The 21,029-nt window shown below is 40.6% G+C and overlaps 1 protein-coding gene across 14 annotated transcripts in view; it reads right to left on the reverse strand.

The window, feature by feature from the left end:
* The window catches only part of neo1a (neogenin 1a), a 184,988-nt gene that overhangs the window by 13,829 nt on the left and 150,130 nt on the right, over window positions 1-21,029 (reverse strand). For 8 of the 14 annotated variants that reach the window (XM_079864926.1, XM_079864923.1, XM_079864918.1 and 5 more), the window contains exons 13-18: window positions 17,768-17,912; window positions 15,510-15,620; window positions 15,235-15,429; window positions 13,482-13,577; window positions 7,607-7,839; window positions 7,368-7,506 (exon numbers count right to left, since the gene is read on the reverse strand). In XM_079864926.1, coding sequence (XP_079721052.1) covers window positions 7,368-7,506; window positions 7,607-7,839; window positions 13,482-13,577; window positions 15,235-15,429; window positions 15,510-15,620; window positions 17,768-17,912 — 919 coding nt within the window. The remainder of the gene's footprint in view (window positions 1-7,367; window positions 7,507-7,606; window positions 7,840-13,481; window positions 13,578-15,234; window positions 15,430-15,509; window positions 15,621-17,767; window positions 17,913-21,029) is intronic. The other 6 variants (XM_079864928.1, XM_079864919.1, XM_079864927.1 and 3 more) reach the window with 1 other exon arrangement.

Genomic DNA, 21,029 nt, shown 5'->3' on the forward strand with positions numbered 1-21,029 from the left:
GTGTTACGCAGCACGTTTGAGCTTCAGCAAGAACCAATGAGGTTCATTCTCGTGTTACGCAGCACGTTTGAGCTTTAGCAAGAACCAATGAGGTTAATTCTCGAGTTATGCAGCACGTTTGAGCTTTAGCAAGAACCAATGAGGTTCATTCTCGAGTTACGCAGCACGTTTGAGCTTCAGCAAGAACCAATGAGGTTCATTCTCGTGTTACGCAGCACGTTTGAGCTTTAGCAAGAACCAATGAGGTTAATTCTCGAGTTATGCAGCACGTTTGAGCTTTAGCAAGAACCAATGAGGTTCATTCTGGTGTTACACAGCACGTTTTAGCTTCAGCAAGAACCAATGAGGTTCATTCTCGAGTTATGCAGCACGTTTGAGCTTCAGCAAGAACCAATGAGGTTCATTCTCGTGTTACGCAGCACGTTTGAGCTTTAGCAAGAACCAATGAGGTTAATTCTCGAGTTATGCAGCACGTTTGAGCTTCAGCAAGAACCAATGAGGTTCATTCTCGTGTTACGCAGCACGTTTTAGCTTTAGCAAGAACCAATGAGGTTAATTCTCGAGTTATGCAGCACGTTTGAGCTTTAGCAAGAACCAATGAGGTTCATTCTCGTGCTACGCAGCACGTTTGAGCTTTAGCAAGAACCAATGAGGTGCAAGAACCAATGAGGTTCATTCTCGTGCTACGCAGCACGTTTGAGCTTTAGCAAGAACCAATGAGGTTCATTCTCGTGTTACGCAGCACGTTTGAGCTTCAGCAAGAACCAATGAGGTTCATTCTTGTGTTACGCAGCACGTTTGAGCTTTAGCAAGAACCAATGAGGTTCATTCTCGTGTTACGCAGCACGTTTGAGCTTCAGCAAGAACCAATGAGGTTCATTCTTGTGTTACGCAGCACGTTTGAGCTTTAGCAAGAACCAATGAGGTTCATTCTTGTGTTACGCAGCACGTTTGAGCTTCAGCAAGAACCAATGAGGTTCATTCTCGTGTTACGCAGCACGTTTGAGCTTTAGCAAGAACCAATGAGGTTCATTCTCGTGTTACGCAGCACATTTTAGCTTCTGCAAGAACCAATGAGGTTCGTTCTCGTGTTACGCAGCACGTTTGAGCTTTAGCAAGAACCAATGAGGTTCATTCTCGTGTTACGCAGCACGTTTGAGCTTCTGCAAGAACCAATGAGGTTCATTCTCGTGTTACGCAGCACGTTTGAGCTTTAGCAAGAACCAATGAGGTTCGTTCTCGTGTTACGCAGCACGTTTGAGCTTCTGCAAGAACCAATGAGGTTCATTCTCGTGTTACGCAGCACGTTTGAGCTTTAGCAAGAACCAATGAGGTTCATTCTCGTGTTACGCAGCACGTTTTAGCTTCTGCAAGAACCAATGAGGTTCGTTCTCGTGTTACGCAGCACGTTTGAGCTTTAGCAAGAACCAATGAGGTTCATTGTTGTGTTACGCAGCACGTTTGAGCTTTAGCAAGAACCAATGAGGTTCATTCTCGTGTTACGCAGCACGTTTGAGCTTCTGCAAGAACCAATGAGGTTCATTCTCGTGTTACGCAGCACGTTTGAGCTTTAGCAAGAACCAATGAGGTTCGTTCTCGTGTTACGCAGCACGTTTGAGCTTCTGCAAGAACCAATGAGGTTCATTCTCGTGTTACGCAGCACGTTTGAGCTTTAGCAAGAACCAATGAGGTTCATTCTCGTGCTACGCAGCACGTTTGAGCTTCTGCAAGAACCAATGAGGTTCATTCTCGTGTTACGCAGCACGTTTGAGCTTCAGCAAGAACCAATGAGGTTCATTCTCGTGTTACGCAGCACGTTTGAGCTTCTGCAAGAACCAATGAGGTTCATTCTCGTGTTACGCAGCACGTTTGAGCTTCTGCAAGAACCAATGAGGTTCCTTCTCGTGTTACGCAGCACGTTTGAGCTTTAGCAAGAACCAATGAGGTTCGTTCTCGTGTTACACAGCACGTTTGAGCTTCTGCAAGAACCAATGAGGTTCGTTCTCGTGTTACGCAGCACGTTTGAGCTTTAGCAAGAACCAATGAGGTTCCTTCTCGTGTTACGCAGCACGTTTGAGCTTTAGCAAGAACCAATGAGGTTCGTTCTCGTGTTACGCAGCACGTTTGAGCTTCTGCAAGAACCAATGAGGTTCGTTCTCGTGTTACGCAGCACGTTTGAGCTTCTGCAAGAACCAATGAGGTTCATTCTCGTGTTACGCAGCACGTTTGAGCTTCTGCAAGAACCAATGAGGTTCGTTCTCGTATTACGCAGCACGTTTGAGCTTTAGCAAGAACCAATGAGGTTCGTTCTCGTGTTACGCAGCACGTTTGAGCTTTAGCAAGAACCAATGAGGTTCATTCTCGTGTTACGCAGCACGTTTGAGCTTCAGCAAGAACCAATGAGGTTCATTCTCGTGTTACGCATCACGTTTGAGCTTCAGCAAGAACCAATGAGGTTCGTTCTCGTGTTACGCAGCACGTTTGAGCTTCTGCAAGAACCAATGAGGTTCGTTCTCGTGTTACGCAGCACGTTTGAGCTTCAGCAAGAACCAATGAGGTTCATTCTTGTGTTACGCAGCACGTTTGAGCTTCAGCAAGAACCAATGAGGTTAATTCTTGTGTTATACAGCACGTTTTAGCTTTAGCAAGAACCAATGAGGTTCGTTCTCGTGTTACGCAGCAAGTTTGATCTTCAGCAAGAACCAATGAGGTTCATCCTCGTGTTACACAGCACGTTTGAGCTTCTGCAAGAACCAATGAGGTTCATTCTTGTGTTACGCAGCACGTTTGAGCTTCAGCAAGAACCAATGAGGTTCGTTCTCGTGTTACGCAGCACGTTTGAGCTTCTGCAAGAACCAATGAGGTTCGTTCTCGTGTTACGCAGCACGTTTGAGCTTCAGCAAGAACCAATGAGGTTCATTCTTGTGTTATACAACACGTTTTAGCTTTAGCAAGAACCAATGAGGTTCGTTCTCGTGTTACGCAGCACGTTTGAGCTTCTGCAAGAACCAATGAGGTTCGTTCTTGTGTTACGCAGCACGTTTGAGCTTCTGCAAGAACCAATGAGGTTCATTCTTGTGTTACGCAGCACGTTTGAGCTTCAGCAAGAACCAATGAGGTTCATTCTTGTGTTATACAGCACGTTTGAGCTTCAGCAAGAACCAATGAGGTTCATTCTTGTGTTACGCAGCACGTTTGAGCTTCAGCAAGAACCAATGAGGTTCATTCTCGTGTTACGCAGCACGTTTGAGCTTTAGCAAGAACCAATGAGGTTCATTCTCGTGTTACGCAGCACATTTTAGCTTCTGCAAGAACCAATGAGGTTCGTTCTCGTGTTACGCAGCACGTTTGAGCTTTAGCAAGAACCAATGAGGTTCATTCTCGTGTTACGCAGCACGTTTGAGCTTCTGCAAGAACCAATGAGGTTCATTCTCGTGTTACGCAGCACGTTTGAGCTTTAGCAAGAACCAATGAGGTTCGTTCTCGTGTTACGCAGCACGTTTGAGCTTCTGCAAGAACCAATGAGGTTCATTCTCGTGTTACGCAGCACGTTTGAGCTTTAGCAAGAACCAATGAGGTTCATTCTCGTGTTACGCAGCACGTTTTAGCTTCTGCAAGAACCAATGAGGTTCGTTCTCGTGTTACGCAGCACGTTTGAGCTTTAGCAAGAACCAATGAGGTTCATTGTTGTGTTACGCAGCACGTTTGAGCTTTAGCAAGAACCAATGAGGTTCATTCTCGTGTTACGCAGCACGTTTGAGCTTCTGCAAGAACCAATGAGGTTCATTCTCGTGTTACGCAGCACGTTTGAGCTTTAGCAAGAACCAATGAGGTTCGTTCTCGTGTTACGCAGCACGTTTGAGCTTCTGCAAGAACCAATGAGGTTCATTCTCGTGTTACGCAGCACGTTTGAGCTTTAGCAAGAACCAATGAGGTTCATTCTCGTGCTACGCAGCACGTTTGAGCTTCTGCAAGAACCAATGAGGTTCATTCTCGTGTTACGCAGCACGTTTGAGCTTCAGCAAGAACCAATGAGGTTCATTCTCGTGTTACGCAGCACGTTTGAGCTTCTGCAAGAACCAATGAGGTTCATTCTCGTGTTACGCAGCACGTTTGAGCTTCTGCAAGAACCAATGAGGTTCCTTCTCGTGTTACGCAGCACGTTTGAGCTTTAGCAAGAACCAATGAGGTTCGTTCTCGTGTTACACAGCACGTTTGAGCTTCTGCAAGAACCAATGAGGTTCGTTCTCGTGTTACGCAGCACGTTTGAGCTTTAGCAAGAACCAATGAGGTTCCTTCTCGTGTTACGCAGCACGTTTGAGCTTTAGCAAGAACCAATGAGGTTCGTTCTCGTGTTACGCAGCACGTTTGAGCTTCTGCAAGAACCAATGAGGTTCGTTCTCGTGTTACGCAGCACGTTTGAGCTTCTGCAAGAACCAATGAGGTTCATTCTCGTGTTACGCAGCACGTTTGAGCTTCTGCAAGAACCAATGAGGTTCGTTCTCGTATTACGCAGCACGTTTGAGCTTTAGCAAGAACCAATGAGGTTCGTTCTCGTGTTACGCAGCACGTTTGAGCTTTAGCAAGAACCAATGAGGTTCATTCTCGTGTTACGCAGCACGTTTGAGCTTCAGCAAGAACCAATGAGGTTCATTCTCGTGTTACGCATCACGTTTGAGCTTCAGCAAGAACCAATGAGGTTCGTTCTCGTGTTACGCAGCACGTTTGAGCTTCTGCAAGAACCAATGAGGTTCGTTCTCGTGTTACGCAGCACGTTTGAGCTTCAGCAAGAACCAATGAGGTTCATTCTTGTGTTACGCAGCACGTTTGAGCTTCAGCAAGAACCAATGAGGTTAATTCTTGTGTTATACAGCACGTTTTAGCTTTAGCAAGAACCAATGAGGTTCGTTCTCGTGTTACGCAGCAAGTTTGATCTTCAGCAAGAACCAATGAGGTTCATCCTCGTGTTACACAGCACGTTTGAGCTTCTGCAAGAACCAATGAGGTTCATTCTTGTGTTACGCAGCACGTTTGAGCTTCAGCAAGAACCAATGAGGTTCGTTCTCGTGTTACGCAGCACGTTTGAGCTTCTGCAAGAACCAATGAGGTTCGTTCTCGTGTTACGCAGCACGTTTGAGCTTCAGCAAGAACCAATGAGGTTCATTCTTGTGTTATACAACACGTTTTAGCTTTAGCAAGAACCAATGAGGTTCGTTCTCGTGTTACGCAGCACGTTTGAGCTTCTGCAAGAACCAATGAGGTTCGTTCTTGTGTTACGCAGCACGTTTGAGCTTCTGCAAGAACCAATGAGGTTCATTCTTGTGTTACGCAGCACGTTTGAGCTTCAGCAAGAACCAATGAGGTTCATTCTTGTGTTATACAGCACGTTTGAGCTTCAGCAAGAACCAATGAGGTTCGTTCTCGTGTTACGCAGCACGTTTGAGCTTCTGCAAGAACCAATGAGGTTCGTTCTCGTGTTACGCAGCACGTTTGAGCTTCAGCAAGAACCAATGAGGTTCATTCTTGTGTTACGCAGCACGTTTGAGCTTCAGCAAGAACCAATGAGGTTCATTCTTGTGTTATACAGCACGTTTTAGCTTTAGCAATAACCAATGAGGTTTGTTCTCGTGTTACGCAGCACGTTTGAGCTTTAGCAAGAACCAATGAGGTTCGTTCTCGTGTTATACAGCACGTTTTAGCTTTAGCAAGAACCAATGAGGTTCGTTCTCGTGTTACGCAGCACGTTTGAGCTTTAGCAAGAACCAATGAGGTTCAGTCTCGTGTTACACAGCACGTTTGAGCTTCTGCAAGAACCAATGAGTTTCATTCTTGTGTTACGCAGCACGTTTGAGCTTCTGCAAGAACCAATGAGGTTCATTCTTGTGTTACGCAGCACGTTTGAGCTTCTGCAAGAACCAATGAGGTTCATTCTCGTGTTACGCAGCACGTTTGAGCTTTAGCAAGAACCAATGAGGTTCATTCTCGTGTTACGCAGCACGTTTGAGCTTCTGCAAGAACCAATGAGGTTCATTCTCGTGTTACGCATCACGTTTGAGCTTTAGTAAGAACCAATGAGGTTCATTCTCGTGTTACGCAGCACGTTTGAGCTTCTGCAAGAACCAATGAGGTTCATTCTCATGTTACGCAGCACGTTTGAGCTTTAGCAAGAACCAATGAGGTTCGTTCTCGTGTTACGCAGCACGTTTGAGCTTCTGCAAGAACCAATGAGGTTCGTTCTCGTGTTACGCAGCACGTTTGAGCTTCTGCAAGAACCAATGAGGTTCGTTCTCGTGTCACGCAGCACGTTTGAGCTTCTGCAAGAACCAATGAGGTTCATTCTCGTGTTACGCAGCACGTTTGAGCTTTAGCAAGAACCAATGAGGGTCGTTCTTGTGTTACACAGCACGTTTGAGCTTTAACAAGAACCAATGAGGTTCATTCTCGTGTTACGCAGCACGTTTGAGCTTTAGCAAGAACCAATGAGGGTCGTTCTTGTGTTACGCAGCACGTTTGAGCTTTAGCAAGAACCAATGAGGTTCATTCTCGTGTTACGCAGCACGTTTGAGCTTCTGCAAGAACCAATGAGGTTCGTTCTTGTGTTACGCAGCACGTTTGAGCTTCTGCAAGAACCAATGAGGTTCGTTCTTGTGTTACGCAGCACGTTTGAGCTTCTGCAAGAACCAATGAGGTTCATTCTCGTGTTACGCAGCACGTTTGAGCTTCTGCAAGAACCAATGAGGTTCATTCTTGTGTTACGCAGCACGTTTGAGCTTCTGCAAGAACCAATGAGGTTCATTCTCGTGTTACGCAGCACGTTTGAGCTTCAGCAAGAACCAATGAGGTTCATTCTCGAGTTATGCAGCACATTTGAGCTTTAGCAAGAACCAATGAGGTTCATTCTTGTGTTACGCAGCACGTTTGAGCTTCTGCAAGAACCAATGAGGTTCCAACGAGTCAAAAAAGTGAGGTTAAGCTCCTGTTTATGTTTGCTGATCAATGTTTATATGTGAGTAAAAGACTAAATTACATGTTATCATATAAACCGATCGTGTCTCTTCAGAGAATTTGGACTAAACTAAAATTCATTTGGATTAGTTTTACAATCTCTTTATGAACTTTTTGAACTGTCAAAGTGGTAGTTGTGTAGACTGTCAATGGATGGACAGAAAGCTCTCAGATTTCATCAAAAATATTTTCACTTGTGATCAGAAGATGAAAGAAGGCGAGTAATTAATGACAGAATTTTTATTTTTGGGTGAACTAACCCAGACTTAGACACTCTTACAAAGCGATTAGTATTCAGTCACATGACCATGCAACACAATTGCCACGTTGAGGTCGCAAACTGCCCCATGTAGAGGACTTACTTGTTTCGAAAGTTGTCCCATGTGCAGTCATGCTCCAGGTGCTGGTCCTCCGGGCCTTCGTCACCATGACCGAGAACTCGTACAAAGTGTTGGGCTTAAGACCCACCACCGTGTGAGTAAGTGTGGTGGTATTAGCCATCTAAAATTAATAATTCAATGTCAGGGGTGTAACAACCAAAAATGATCCACCTTCTCCTACAGGCAGATGCTGTGAACAGCCTGGGTTCTGTTAACCATACCTTAAACTTTGTGTTCGCAGGTATGTTGGTCTTCCAGCGCACCGTGTAATAGCGTGCATCTGTGATCTTCTGGTTCTTGGGCAGCGAGTTGTCCGCCCATGTGACTTTGATGTTGTCGTGGCTCAGAACGGACGCCTGAACGCCCACAGGAGGCAGCATGGGTAAAGGTTCTGGAACTGGAGTGTATGGAGCATGGAAAAGTTCGTACAAATCAACATCAGGGTCTATGGGGTCTGCAGGCAAATTACACAATGTCCCATGGAAAAAATAAAAAGGTGAAAGGCGAAAAAATGAGCACGATTATGTGTGCAAGGGGAGGGTTTTAGGACGGGAGACACGTAACGAAGCGGGAGAACGGGTTAATGGGTTAAAATGGGAGTGAGGGGGGGAGGAATGTGGAGGTGGGATTGGGAAAGGGAGAAAGAGAGAAAATATTGTATTAGAACAGGATATCAAGAGACCATCCAGAGCTACAGAGAACTACATCTACAACGAGTCAAGGAACTACATCAGCTCGGTTCACTAGCATCTACATTACAAATACAGAAGGAAAACGATCGTGAGGGATAGACTTAGTGTTTAGATAAAGGTCCTAGTACACATGTAACTTTCAAAACTGTTTAATGGAGCTATTGTCTACTAATATTTATCATTTTTCACACTCATGTCATTCTAAATCTGTACGATTGCCTTTTTTTCCCATTAAATTTGATTTAATTTTGGTCTGTGCTTCACATAAACCTATTGTTTAGATTTGAAAGACTAACTTTACTTTGTAACTAACTTTATTACACCTTATATTTCTGGCAAGGTTGGAAAATCTATTGAATTATCATGGATTAAATGAAACTCATTAGTATGCAGCTAACAAAAAGGTTAAGATCTGTTGCTCTAATGAATAATGCTTTTACTGCAATTTGACCAAATGTGTCCCAGGAGGAAGCAGAAAAAAAGGCTTTTATTTTTCTTTCCTGTCTCTTTATTTTAATTTGAGGTGTGGAAACAATGACCTTGTCCAGGTCAAGGCACTAGAGATGCACATTTTTCTCCAAAGCTTTATATCAAGCTAAATCTTTCAAATAACTTCAATGTACGGTGCTGCTCGGGTTTGCTGATATGATACTGTCAAATACTGTCATAGGGAATGAATCTGGAAGTCTGATTCTTTTATAGATTTAAAGCTGTTTGCCTGCCTTAAATCACCTGTTTTCCTAAACGCTCCCTCCAAGAATAACAATTCGCAGTGGGAAAATATGTGTAAAAATGAGAACACATTCTTTCTGGCTTGTTTTCAAATGGAAAAGTGGGGAAAAAACAGGTTATTTTCCAGAGTGATGAAGCAGACCTCTTTCACACAGCGCTATAAGTGTGTGACGTTGATCTTTGCTTGTTCCCTGAAACTCACTGTCCAACTAGCATGCAATGCCTAACATAACACTACATATTTAGCACACAGTATTTCACTCATCGAACACACACACCGTTTTACATCCAGTAATCGAATATTAAAATCGCTTTTTCTATGCAAAACATGTCTGTATATCCTGGAAGAGGGAACATTGTCACCTTTACCTCTTGCTAAACATTCCTACATTCTCTCCAACATAAGAGATAGTTATGTATGAAGGAATGGGAGAGCGAGATCTTCAAAGCCTTGCAGCGGATTCTCTTGAGTTCAGTTAAAGGTAAACCAGGAGACATGAGAAATGCCATGAACCGCATTGCATGCTGGGAGGTAATAAGAGTGTACCATTGATCAAAACGCCAGGTGAGAAATCATCCGGTGTCAGGAATGGCCAGCTTTAGTTTTTCTCTCTTTCTTTACTTATGCAGCGTGAATCAAGTTCTCTATTATTATTATTATATAGCCATATTGATATAAAATCAGAAAAAATTGCCCTAATTAATGCAGCCCTACAAACAAGCACGACAAACTGCAATTTAATAAAAAAAATAAAGTAAAAAAAGATTTAAATCAAATAATGCAGCCCTACTACGTTGTCTATCATTCAGTAGACAAAACATGTTGTGTTCCAAAGTTGAAGTTGATATGTGACCCTGGACCACAAAACCAGTCACATGGGTCCATTTTCTGAAATTGAGTTTATACATCATCTGAAAGTTGAATAAATAAGCTTTTTATTAATGTATGGTTTGTTAGGATATGACAATATTTGGCCAAGATACAACTATTTGAAAATCTGAGGGTGCAAAAAATCTCCTTTAAAGTTGTCCATTTATGTTCATGATTGTCCTGCACTCACTCACAAAAATAAATGTTTTATATATTTACAGTAGGAAATGTACAAAATATCTTCATGGAACATGATCTTTACTTAATATCCTAATGATTTTTGGCATAAAAGAAAAATCAATCATTTTGACCCATACAATGTATTGTTGGCGATTGCCACAAATATACCCGTGCGACTCGTGACTGGTTTTGTGATCTATGGTCACATATAAGTTCCTATGAGATTTTGTTTAGGCACTATACCAAAAATGGCCACCGGGTGACACACACATTTCATAGATTATTATTATTTTTATTTTTTTTTAATATGTGTTCACCTGTAACAAATTAGCACATTTCTGTCACAATATCACAAAACAGCCACCAAACATGGACCCTTTTGACTTTTGACATTTCCGACGATAGGTTTTGTCAAGATTACAATTTTTTTTATTATAAAATAGTTAATAAATTTAGAAATATGAAACATGACCCCGCCCACTAAGGGGAGGAGCCTGCTAAAAGGTTTTAAAGTAGTGTTTCCGCTTGAGGGATGTTGAGAGTTAAGGGGTTAAATCTAATTTTGCACAAAAATGTTTCTAGTTGCTTAAGAAAAACTGTACTTAGGATGAGGAAACCATTTAGCACTTCAGTTGATAAAAAATGTCAAGTTCACCATGAACAACAAGATCCGCAGTGTTTTATAATGTTAATTATAATCATGTCGACATGCTCTTGGATGGTGGAGTGACTCATTTCCTGTGATGTTAAGATGTTCCTGTATGTGGGATAAGAGCAGTGTTTAATCAAAGCTCTGCATCTCCATCATGCTCAGCGCTATTAAGCAGCCCTTCAGTCGTGAAGCGCAGATGGCTTTATCTGCATCCCATCATCATGACAATTCCTCTGGTTGCTAGGAAGAAAAGCACTGGAGACCACCGGGGTCTGCTGGAGAACGCTCACGACATGAGAGAACAACACTCAACCAGTGTGCATAACCGTAGCATCAACATGATTACCTAGAGAGAACAGAAACTCAACAGAGACTCCTGACACTTCAGTGAGACATGGCTTAAACTCAGTTTCTTGAGCTCTTGTTATTTTAAAATAAATGTGGCATCATAATCCATAGGGATGTCAATTTACATAAATTCCCATAATCGATCGCTGTTAAAAAATTAGCATTAATTTAATCAATTAAATGCTAATCATAACCTCTCAAATCCGAAGCAGTGGCCGCTACTAAGTTATCACGTTACTCAACAAGCACTTGATTAACCAACACATAAAAGGTGTCGTTTGAGCTTGACTTTACAGTGGGAACACGAGCATCACTTAACAAGTGCTTTTAAATTCGCTGACATATTAGAAGTGCTCTATTTGCATAGTGTGAAAAATAACTGCTTTACATGAAAATATGATTCGTAAAATCATAGTACATATCAGAATTGTGTCGGATATCATTGCATTTGTTTCAGTTAAAGACAAACTATTCCAAGTTTTTCTCTGAAAAAGCGAGAATACACAATGCTTTTGTGCCTCTTTTGGTTTGTAAGTTAACTTTGTGAAACATTAGTTTCATCTCACTTCATTTTTCCTTGTGTATCTGCTGTGTGTGTGTGTGTGTGTGTACACACATCTCAAAACTACACACTCTAAAGACGAACTTGCTTAAATTAACCATTTTTAAAGTTTTGTCAATTAAATTATTATTGACAATTAGGGGTGTGCGATATACACTCACCTAAAGGATTATTAGGAACACCATACTAATACTGTGTTTGACCCCCTTTCGCCTTCAGAACTGCCTTAATTCTACGTGGCATTGATTCAACAAGGTGCTGAAAGCATTCTTTAGAAATGTTGGCCCATATTGATAGGATAGCATCTTGCAGTTGATGGAGATTTGTGGGATGCACATCCAGGGCACGAAGCTCCCGTTCCACCACATCCCAAAGATGCTCTATTGGGTTGAGATCTGGTGACTGTGGGGGCCATTTTAGTACAGTGAACTCATTGTCATGTTCAAGAAACCAATTTGACATGATTCGAGCTTTGTGACATGGTGCATTATCCTGCTGGAAGTAGCCATCAGAGGATGGGTACATGGTGGTCATAAAGGGATGGACATGGTCAGAAACAATGCTCAGGTAGGCCGTGGCATTTAAACGATGCCCAATTGGCACTAAGGGGCCTAAAGTGTGCCAAGAAAACATCCCCCACACCATTACACCACCACCACCAGCCTGCACAGTGGTAACAAGGCATGATGGATCCATGTTCTCATTCTGTTTACGCCAAATGCTGACTCTACCATCTGAATGTCTCAACAGAAATCGAGACTCATCAGACCAGGCAACATTTTTCCAGTCTTCAACTGTCCAATTTTGGTGAGCTCATGCAAATTGTAGCCTCTTTTTCCTATTTGTAGTGGAGATGAGTGGTACCCGGTGGGGTCTTCTGCTGTTGTAGCCCATCCGCCTCAAGGTTGTGCGTGTTGTGGCTTCACAAATGCTTTGCTGCATACCTCGGTTGTAACGAGTGGTTATTTCAGTCAAAGTTGCTCTTCTATCAGCTTGAATCAGTCGGCCCATTCTCCTCTGACCTCTAGCATCAACAAGGCATTTTCGCCCACAGGACTGCCGCATACTGGATGTTTTTCCCTTTTCACACCATTCTTTGTAAACCCTAGAAATGGTTGTGCGTGAAAATCCCAGTAACTGAGCAGATTGTGAAATACTCAGACCGGCCCGTCTGGCACCAACAACTATGCCACGCTCAAAATTGCTTAAATCACCTTTCTTTCCCATTCTGACATTCAGTTTGGAGTCTTGACCAGGACCACACCCCTAAATGCATTGAAGCAACTGCCATGTGATTGGTTGATTAGATAATTGCATTAATGAGAAATTGAACAGGTGTTCCTAATAATCCTTTAGGTGAGTGTATATCGTCTATGATAAAATCGTGATTTTTGTTTTAACGATGTGTCATCTGAAGTGAAGTGGAGTATGTCTCACTACACAAAAACACACCTAGAGAGCGCACGCATACACTGTGTGATTTACTCTATTAAAATGCGTTTATAATGCCTCTAATATTCAAGATAAGGGGGCAAAAATGTATGATGGTAAAAGAGTAGCAAAACTCGAGAGCACGCAGATGTGAATTTGAGAACTTGTACAAAAATATTCGTACTTGTACCCAAACATTTCCACTCACAGCTCCAATGTGGAAACCTGTAAAATAGTTGAATGTTGAGATTTGCACTTGCAGACGATAGTCAGAAATGGGTAAAATGCCATTCACAGAAATACAATAACAGACACAACGAATATTCATTGTACAAGTTCTCAAATTCACATCTGCGTGCTCTCGAGTTTTGCTACTCTATTACCTTCATAAAAATACCTCTGTATGTCTTTTATACTGATATAATTTAATATAGTCAATCAATATCACACAAAGAGTGCTGTTTTTTCTCTCTCCAAATATCAGCATGACTACAAATGTGATATTGATTTTATACACTACCACACAGAATATGCAATCATTAGCATTCCTATTATTAGGAATACAGCAATGCCAAAGAAGTAAAGTGTTTTAGAGCGAGTATATAGTGTGTTGTGTTATATGACCGACCTGATTGGGGTCGAGTGATGGCGCTCTCGTACACAGGGATTCCCTCCCCCACGTTGTTGTAGGCCTTCAGTGTGATGACGTAGTGTGAGCTGGGATCTGGCAGGAGAAAGACAATCATTTAGATAATCAAACCCCACAGCTCCTCTGAGAGCTTCAGACATGTTCATCATCCTAGCAGGGGTGCAGATTTAAACACCATCACTGATTCTCGCTCGTTTAATTAGATGAAGTACGAAAACTGAAATTATGCCGTTTCTTCTGATGATTATTTTTTTCTCTTTTCTTTAAATGTAATTACAGTGGGGTGGAGAGAGGGGTAAATCTCCCACTCTCGAGTCCCACAATGCATTTACCCAGTTCTGTTTCCTTTCATTCACTTTTATAGGCAACAGAGCTGTTTAATGAGTGCTACAGTACTTCATGTTTGTCTGATGAAGCTGTGAATGAATGTTTAGAATCATAAATTGAACATGTTGCCAATTCAGTTACCAAAAAGTGCAGGTTTAAGGATATAGCGGTAACGGTAACATTATTTAACATGAACTAAGAATGAACAATACTTCGGTTACACTTTATTTTAAGGTGTCATTGTTACAGTGTAATTATGTATTTAAGTACTGAGTAATATTAAGCAATTACATGTACTTACTATAGGATTAGGATTTGGTTGAGGGTTAGTTGCATGTAATTATGCATAATTTACTGTTATTACTATAGTAAGTACATGTAACATATGTAACAATGACACTAAAATAAAGTGTTACCAATACTTCTGTAGCATTTATTAATCTTAATTAATGTTAATTTCGGGATTTACTAATACATTATTAAAAACAAAAGTTGTATTTGTTAACATTAGATCATGCACTGTAAACTTACATGAAGAAACAATGTGCAACTGTATTTTTATTAACTAACATTAACAAAGATTAATAAACACTGTAACAAATGTATTGATCAATATCATGTATTGATCAACTAATGTTTACTAATGAAACTTTACTGTAAAGTGTTAGCAATATAGCAATATTTAGTTTGTTTGTTTGTTTGTTTTTGGAAATGCATCATGGAAATAACATGGTATTCTTTGAAGTATCAAGTGCCATCTTTTATGCATATGAAAATCATTTTATATCATAGTAGCCATCAAAACAGCACAGTATTGAAAATCATAACCATGGTACGGTCATCGTGTATTAATATTTGTATCATGATTTACAGTGAAACATTTACATTTCACGTGCATGAGAATACTACAGGTCAGGTAATCTGTGATTCATAGTTACATCTAAACTATTTTTTTTGTTTGGTTGATTTATTTAATATGACAAGTTCAACCTGACTTCATTATGATACAACAACTAAAATGTTCACACAATTTATTATAGTCCTAAATGGCAAATAAAATAAAAAATAAAAATAAAAAATTGTAGGTAAAAAAAAATTTTAATACAAGTTTTAATATAAACTTAACATAAGTTTTAATTATATTTATTTATTTATTTGTGACCTTTTTATTCCTATCTTCAATCTAAATGTTTATATATATATATATATATATATATATATATATATATATATATATATATATGTTTATATTTACAGTCTTATATTGAAGGTAAATTTTGTAATATACTTATTCATAAACAAAATATATTTTTAACCTGGAAAAAATCTTTGCTGTTTACAATATTTAGCATTTAGTTGAAATCGTATTGTGTGCAGAGCATCATTATTATAATGAGGGTCTTACTCAAGTTCTCAATGGTGTAGTATCTCTGTTTGTAGTCCACTTTAATGGTCTTTGCATGAGGGCTGCCGATCCCATAGGCAATGCTGTAACCCCTCACCACGATGTCCTGGTTCTCCGGGGGCGTCCAACTCACTACGATGCTGTTCACAAGAGGCCGTACATGCAAGGAGCTGGGGACGTCCGGCACACTTGTCTCTGAAACCAGAGAACGAGCCACATTACACTTTGTCGTCCTAATCGAGCACCAGTTCTCACAGGATTCTGCCGGTTTTTACCGTCCAGATCGCTCTCAAACGTCTCAGCCGTGGTCCAGTCTGTGGCGGGACCCGTGCCGTTCACCGAAATGGCCGCCACTCGCAACATGTATTCAGTGCCTCGCTGCAGACCTGAAAAATATGGGGGAAAAACCTCAATACAGCCCTACAAGCGTTGTGAAATAAAAGACAACGTTGTAGTTGTCATTTAATTGAATATTCAACAATATTATTGATCGGTCTGCATTGACACCATTATATGAGAACTGAACTGAGCTGGACAATAACATCACGGTTTTCTCCAGAATGGCTATATATATATATAAATGAACTAAATTAATAACTTTTTTACAACAAAATTAAACATCACTGAGCTTACTTAAGTTGGACTGTGACGGTATTTTCTTCTGGAAACAAACTTTGTCGCATTATTTTCCTGTTATCTCTGTAAAGCTGCTACTTTTTAGCTAAAACTGCACAAAATGAACTAGATTTGCACTTTGTTTTTTTTTTTAGCTTCTTCTAAGAAGTTCTGGGTGGTTCCTATACAGCTGCTCACCACAAGCATTAGCAATAGTAAAAGTAAAGCAATACATCTCAATCAACCAGTCAGCTCATTTCTCTGGAAACAAACAGAAAGACGCTTCACGCATGTGTGTTTCTCAAGCTATATACTGAGACAAGCTATATACACCCCCCCCCCCCCCATCATCATCATCATCATCATCATCATCATCATCACCGGCTCCTCTGTGCGACACACTGACCTACACGCTACAGCATCGCCTCGAGCGCTGATTTATACACTAGACTGACATGAACAACTACAATTTGAGAATGCCTGCTGTCTTTAAATAAGCCCGAGGTTGTAATTGCTTTAAAATGTTAATAAGCGTCTGCTTAGAGCGTCGAATGCTAAAGGCAGAGCTGTTCCTGCGGCCTTGTGGGAAATAGAAACCCATGTCTTCTTTTAACACTCCACTTCAAGCCTTTGAACTGAGAAATATCTCATCTCAACTCAACTGGAACAGAAAACAACCATTATGCTCTTTGATGCCGACCACAGCGTGACACCCAAGAAGCTGTTGATATCTATTTTGGATTTGATTTAATTAATTAATTTTCACTTTTGTTTCATTAATGGATAGAGTTTGTCACTCTATTTTGGAATATGTCTGAGAAATTAGCTTTTCTAGAGACTGTATATGGTTAAGGACAAAATGTAATGGTGCTTTCTAAAAAAAAAAAAAAGGTAACACTTTATTTTACAGTGTCCTTGTTACATATGTTGCATGTACTTACAACAGTAATTAACAGTAAATTATGCATAATTACATGCAAATCAAATCCTAATCCTACCCTAACCCTATAGTAAGTACATGTAGTTGCTTAATATTACTCAGTACTTAAATATATAATTACACTGTAACAATGACACCTTAAAATAAAGTGTAACCAAAAAAAAAAAAGTGTCAGCCAATATGGGTTTTTCAGTGAGTGACTATCTAGAGTGCCATGTAATTAATTTTGTTCACAAAATTAACCAAATTAATTACATGACAGACTTATTAATTATTCAAATAGGATCAGGGCGCATGAATAAATGTGTCATTTTTGCATTAATTGAGCTAAATTAACTCAAAGTAACTAAGCTGACAGGCCTATGACATATGTCTAACATATGTCTAGTCCGTCAGCAGATTTGATTACTCTGTTTGGAACAGAGTAAAGCCTCGCGCAAACCGGGACGATTATCGCACGCGCTTTTCACCAACGTTTAACTTTTAAAAAACACCTCAGGTTTTTTTTTTTTTGTTTGACGCCGCGTTAAAAACTGGCTGACCAATGAGATTGGTGCTTTTGTTCACGTGCCTGGAGCTGCTGAAGTGTGGTACTTGGTGGCGCTCAAGCACAAAACGGTCTTGCCGAACACACATTGATAGACAAAGACGACGAAGAGGAAGTAAGTAAACGAAGAAGAAGATGTAACGAGGCAAGATGAATGTAGAGCTGCTGGTCTCTTTGGTGTCTGAACAAAGAACTTTATGACAAGCGTCACAGCAACTACAAAAATCTCAATAAGAGGGAGTTATGGGGTATTTCTGTTTTTCAATAAGCGCCATCTACTGTCAGGGAGTGAATTTGCACGTTCACTCGGTGCATCAATCGTCCCGTGTGCACAAGGCTTTATTCATCGGCCAGTTATTGGTGCCGAGGTCGATTATGACTTGAAAACAACCAAATATCTTTCAGTCCTTCTGAGTTTGACATGAGCTTACCATCTATGAGCTGATAGAGCTGCGATCCTGAAGTAATCTCCGCCACCTCGCTCTTCCTTGTACCCTTCCTGTAGCGGATCTTGTAGCCGATGATCTCACCGTTCTGAGCATCTGCCGGTGGAGGTTGCCATCTGATCATGATGCTCTATAAAGTTAACAGTTGGGAAAACCAAAAAATATCCTCAGTGTCACACACTCTGATTTCCTTCTACAGCAATAAACACAGTCGCTGCATCCAAAATCGAATACTTTCTGACTATATAGTAACAGTACGCCAAGTCGCCAACTGAGTAGCAGAGCTTCACAATTAGAAGATTACGACCTCGATTCAAACACCCACAAGATCTCACTCGTAAACGACAGCGATTCGGCTATGTCTATTAAACCAAATCTGCGTTTGCACTGCCGCTGATCCAGATAAAGCAGTTGTCATGTGTATATATATATATATATATATATATCAATATCAATTATTATTATTATTATTATTCAAATAAAGATTGTATCGATAACATCGTTATACCAGTAGGTGGCGACAAGTGACTGTTAAATTTTTTTTTGAGATTCGTTCAAAAACGCTGATTCATCCAGCAATGAAACAAGTCTTTATGAGTGAGTCGTTGAATCATTCACTCAAACTTATTTTTTTTATTTATTTCAAATTAATTAAACATTTGAAATAGACTGTAGCGATTAACATTTTGCCAGAACCTCTAGTAAATTCAGCCCGTTCTCATCTCAGGGCGTCATATAGCACGCAGTGTGTTTATCGTCCAATGTTTACGCGAAAATGAGTTTTTACGTCCATATGGTTCGCAGTTTTCGCGTGCATTTGATACGCAATTTATTGCGTGTAATACACACACACCCCACACCACTAATCCTACCCAAACGTATAATACACACGCACCCCACACCACTACTAAACCTACCCTAACCAACCCATGCGTATCCTATGCACGTAAAAACTAATTTTCGCATATACATTGCACGATAAACACACTGCGTACTATAGAGACGCATTTAGTGAACGGGTTGGCGTATCATATGGACGTAAAAACTAATTTTCGCGTAAACATTAGACGATAAACACACTGCGTGCTATATGACGCCCTGAGATGAGAACGTGTTGGTAAATTAGTCTGTTTAGTTGTCTGTTCAGAATCATGATCTCCATTTGAAACAAAAAAATCATGATTCTCAATTTATCCAGAATCGTAACCATATCGTGCAGCTCTACTGAGAAATATGACCGAATACATAGTATTCGAAAAACAGGGACCTACTACTTACAGTGAGATTCTGAAGTGCGCATTCAATGGACACTTTACTGTCCCATGAGGCCGTGAAGCGACGCAACTGACGGCGTAGGTCACATGACAATGACAAAATGGCGAATGTAGTACGTCCGAATTTCATTCACACAACAGCCCATATTCATACTATACAGAACATTATTTTTTAACGGTCGCAAATGAAATTTAGTACCAGTATGAGATTTCTAACACAGTGAGTTTATTAGCGCTGCCATTTATTCAGCAGCTCCTCCGGGCTTCTGCATGCAAAACCACCATAGTAACAAGCCTGAGCACAGGCATCTAACCCTAAGTCACTGTCTCCCCGAGGCGTCCATTAGAGAACGTGATCGTCCTCCACATAAAGCATGTGCAAGTATATCAGTCCTGCGACAGAGGGCATTGGGGGAGCAGTGGAGGCCGGCCTCACCGAACACATGAATAATAGATAATGCTGTGAAGTGTAGAGGAGCCTGAGGGACTGAAGCTCGGGATAGATGGAGGAGGCCTGCAGTGCATGCTGGGATAATGAAGGCCGCCCAGCGTGGGTGGGGAATTAATTAATACTATCCACAGTTGCCGTGTTCACGGGCCATGAGGGAATCAACCGAATTAAATCTGCACCATGTATGCAATTACTGTATTTCAATTCTCAATTCCAGTTTACCTCGCTAACTGCTGCTTGTGTTTTCAGCAAAAACAAACTTGTTTTAATTGACTCATGGGTCACATGTGTGTGCAAGGTGGCACCAGTGTGGGCCTCATATACCAAGTCACTGTGTTCATTACACACACACACACACACACAGATTGAATTCCCCCTGTCTGTTGTGTAGCCACGCAAGGGGACTCGATACAGTCCGTAGGATCCCGCTAATTAACCGTCTTCTCATGCAATTTACAAAACTGAAAGAATAAAGCTTATGCCTGGGACATAAAGCCTTCATTATTATTCAGTGCTAATTACTGAGCCATAAAACCCATTACAGGCTTGAAAGTGTGTGGATCTGTGTGTAACCACAATGCAAATAGACTTTAATACTACTGGATTGCTGCGCAAAACTGGCTGTTACGATGCTAAGGAGTTCTGAACAGTTCCTGTGCGGTTGCTAGTGTTTAAGACTTGACCTATTGATGGGTTCTTTAAAGTGTTTGTTGAATGCTGAATGCATTTCTATCACCCATATACATAGTACACTCACAGTAGGTGCTATGTATTATAGCAAATCACACTTTATTGTACAGGCCTGTTCCACATGTACTTATTCCAGTAACTGGGTACTAACCCTGAACCTAACCTTAACCCCTGTCGCCGCTGTATATTACCCAGTACTTTCTTGGGTAAGAATGCTGTAAGTGCACGTCCTGTACAATAAAGCACAACCCAAAGATGAACGGCTTGATTGTTATATTGTCAAGAAATTTAAACTCTAATTTTGGCCAGCGATATATTAACTCTTTCCCTGCCATTGAAATAATTTTCCGTCATTTATTACACGATTCCCCGCTATTGACGTAATTTTCTGGCTTTCTGTGTTTTCGCTGTTATACGGTAGGGGGCGCTATTACACACCTTCTGAAAGAGTACTGAATCTCCAGTCAAATAAGACGCTGACCAGACACTTTTTAAAATAAAACGCTGGCGAGGAAAGAGTTAAAAGTTGTATATATATATATATACAACTTATATATATCTGCTTGATTGCTTGTATCGTCACATAAAATATGTAAACTATATTATCACCCAGCTCTAATCTGCTAAATGCAACTATAAGGCATGAACACAAACATAAACATCACGATTTTCTATTACTAATAATAAACTATGTCTATAATTAACACAAATTTTAAATGGTTACTTGTAAAAACATTCACACAAATTGTATTTAAACTTTATCACTGGCATATTCTGGCCATCAGTGTTTATTTATTTATTTATTTATGATTATTGTGAGATAATTAATATT

The sequence above is a fragment of the Squalius cephalus genome (assembly GCF_949319135.1).
Source record: "Squalius cephalus genome assembly, chromosome: 3".
NCBI lineage: Eukaryota > Metazoa > Chordata > Actinopteri > Cypriniformes > Leuciscidae > Squalius > Squalius cephalus.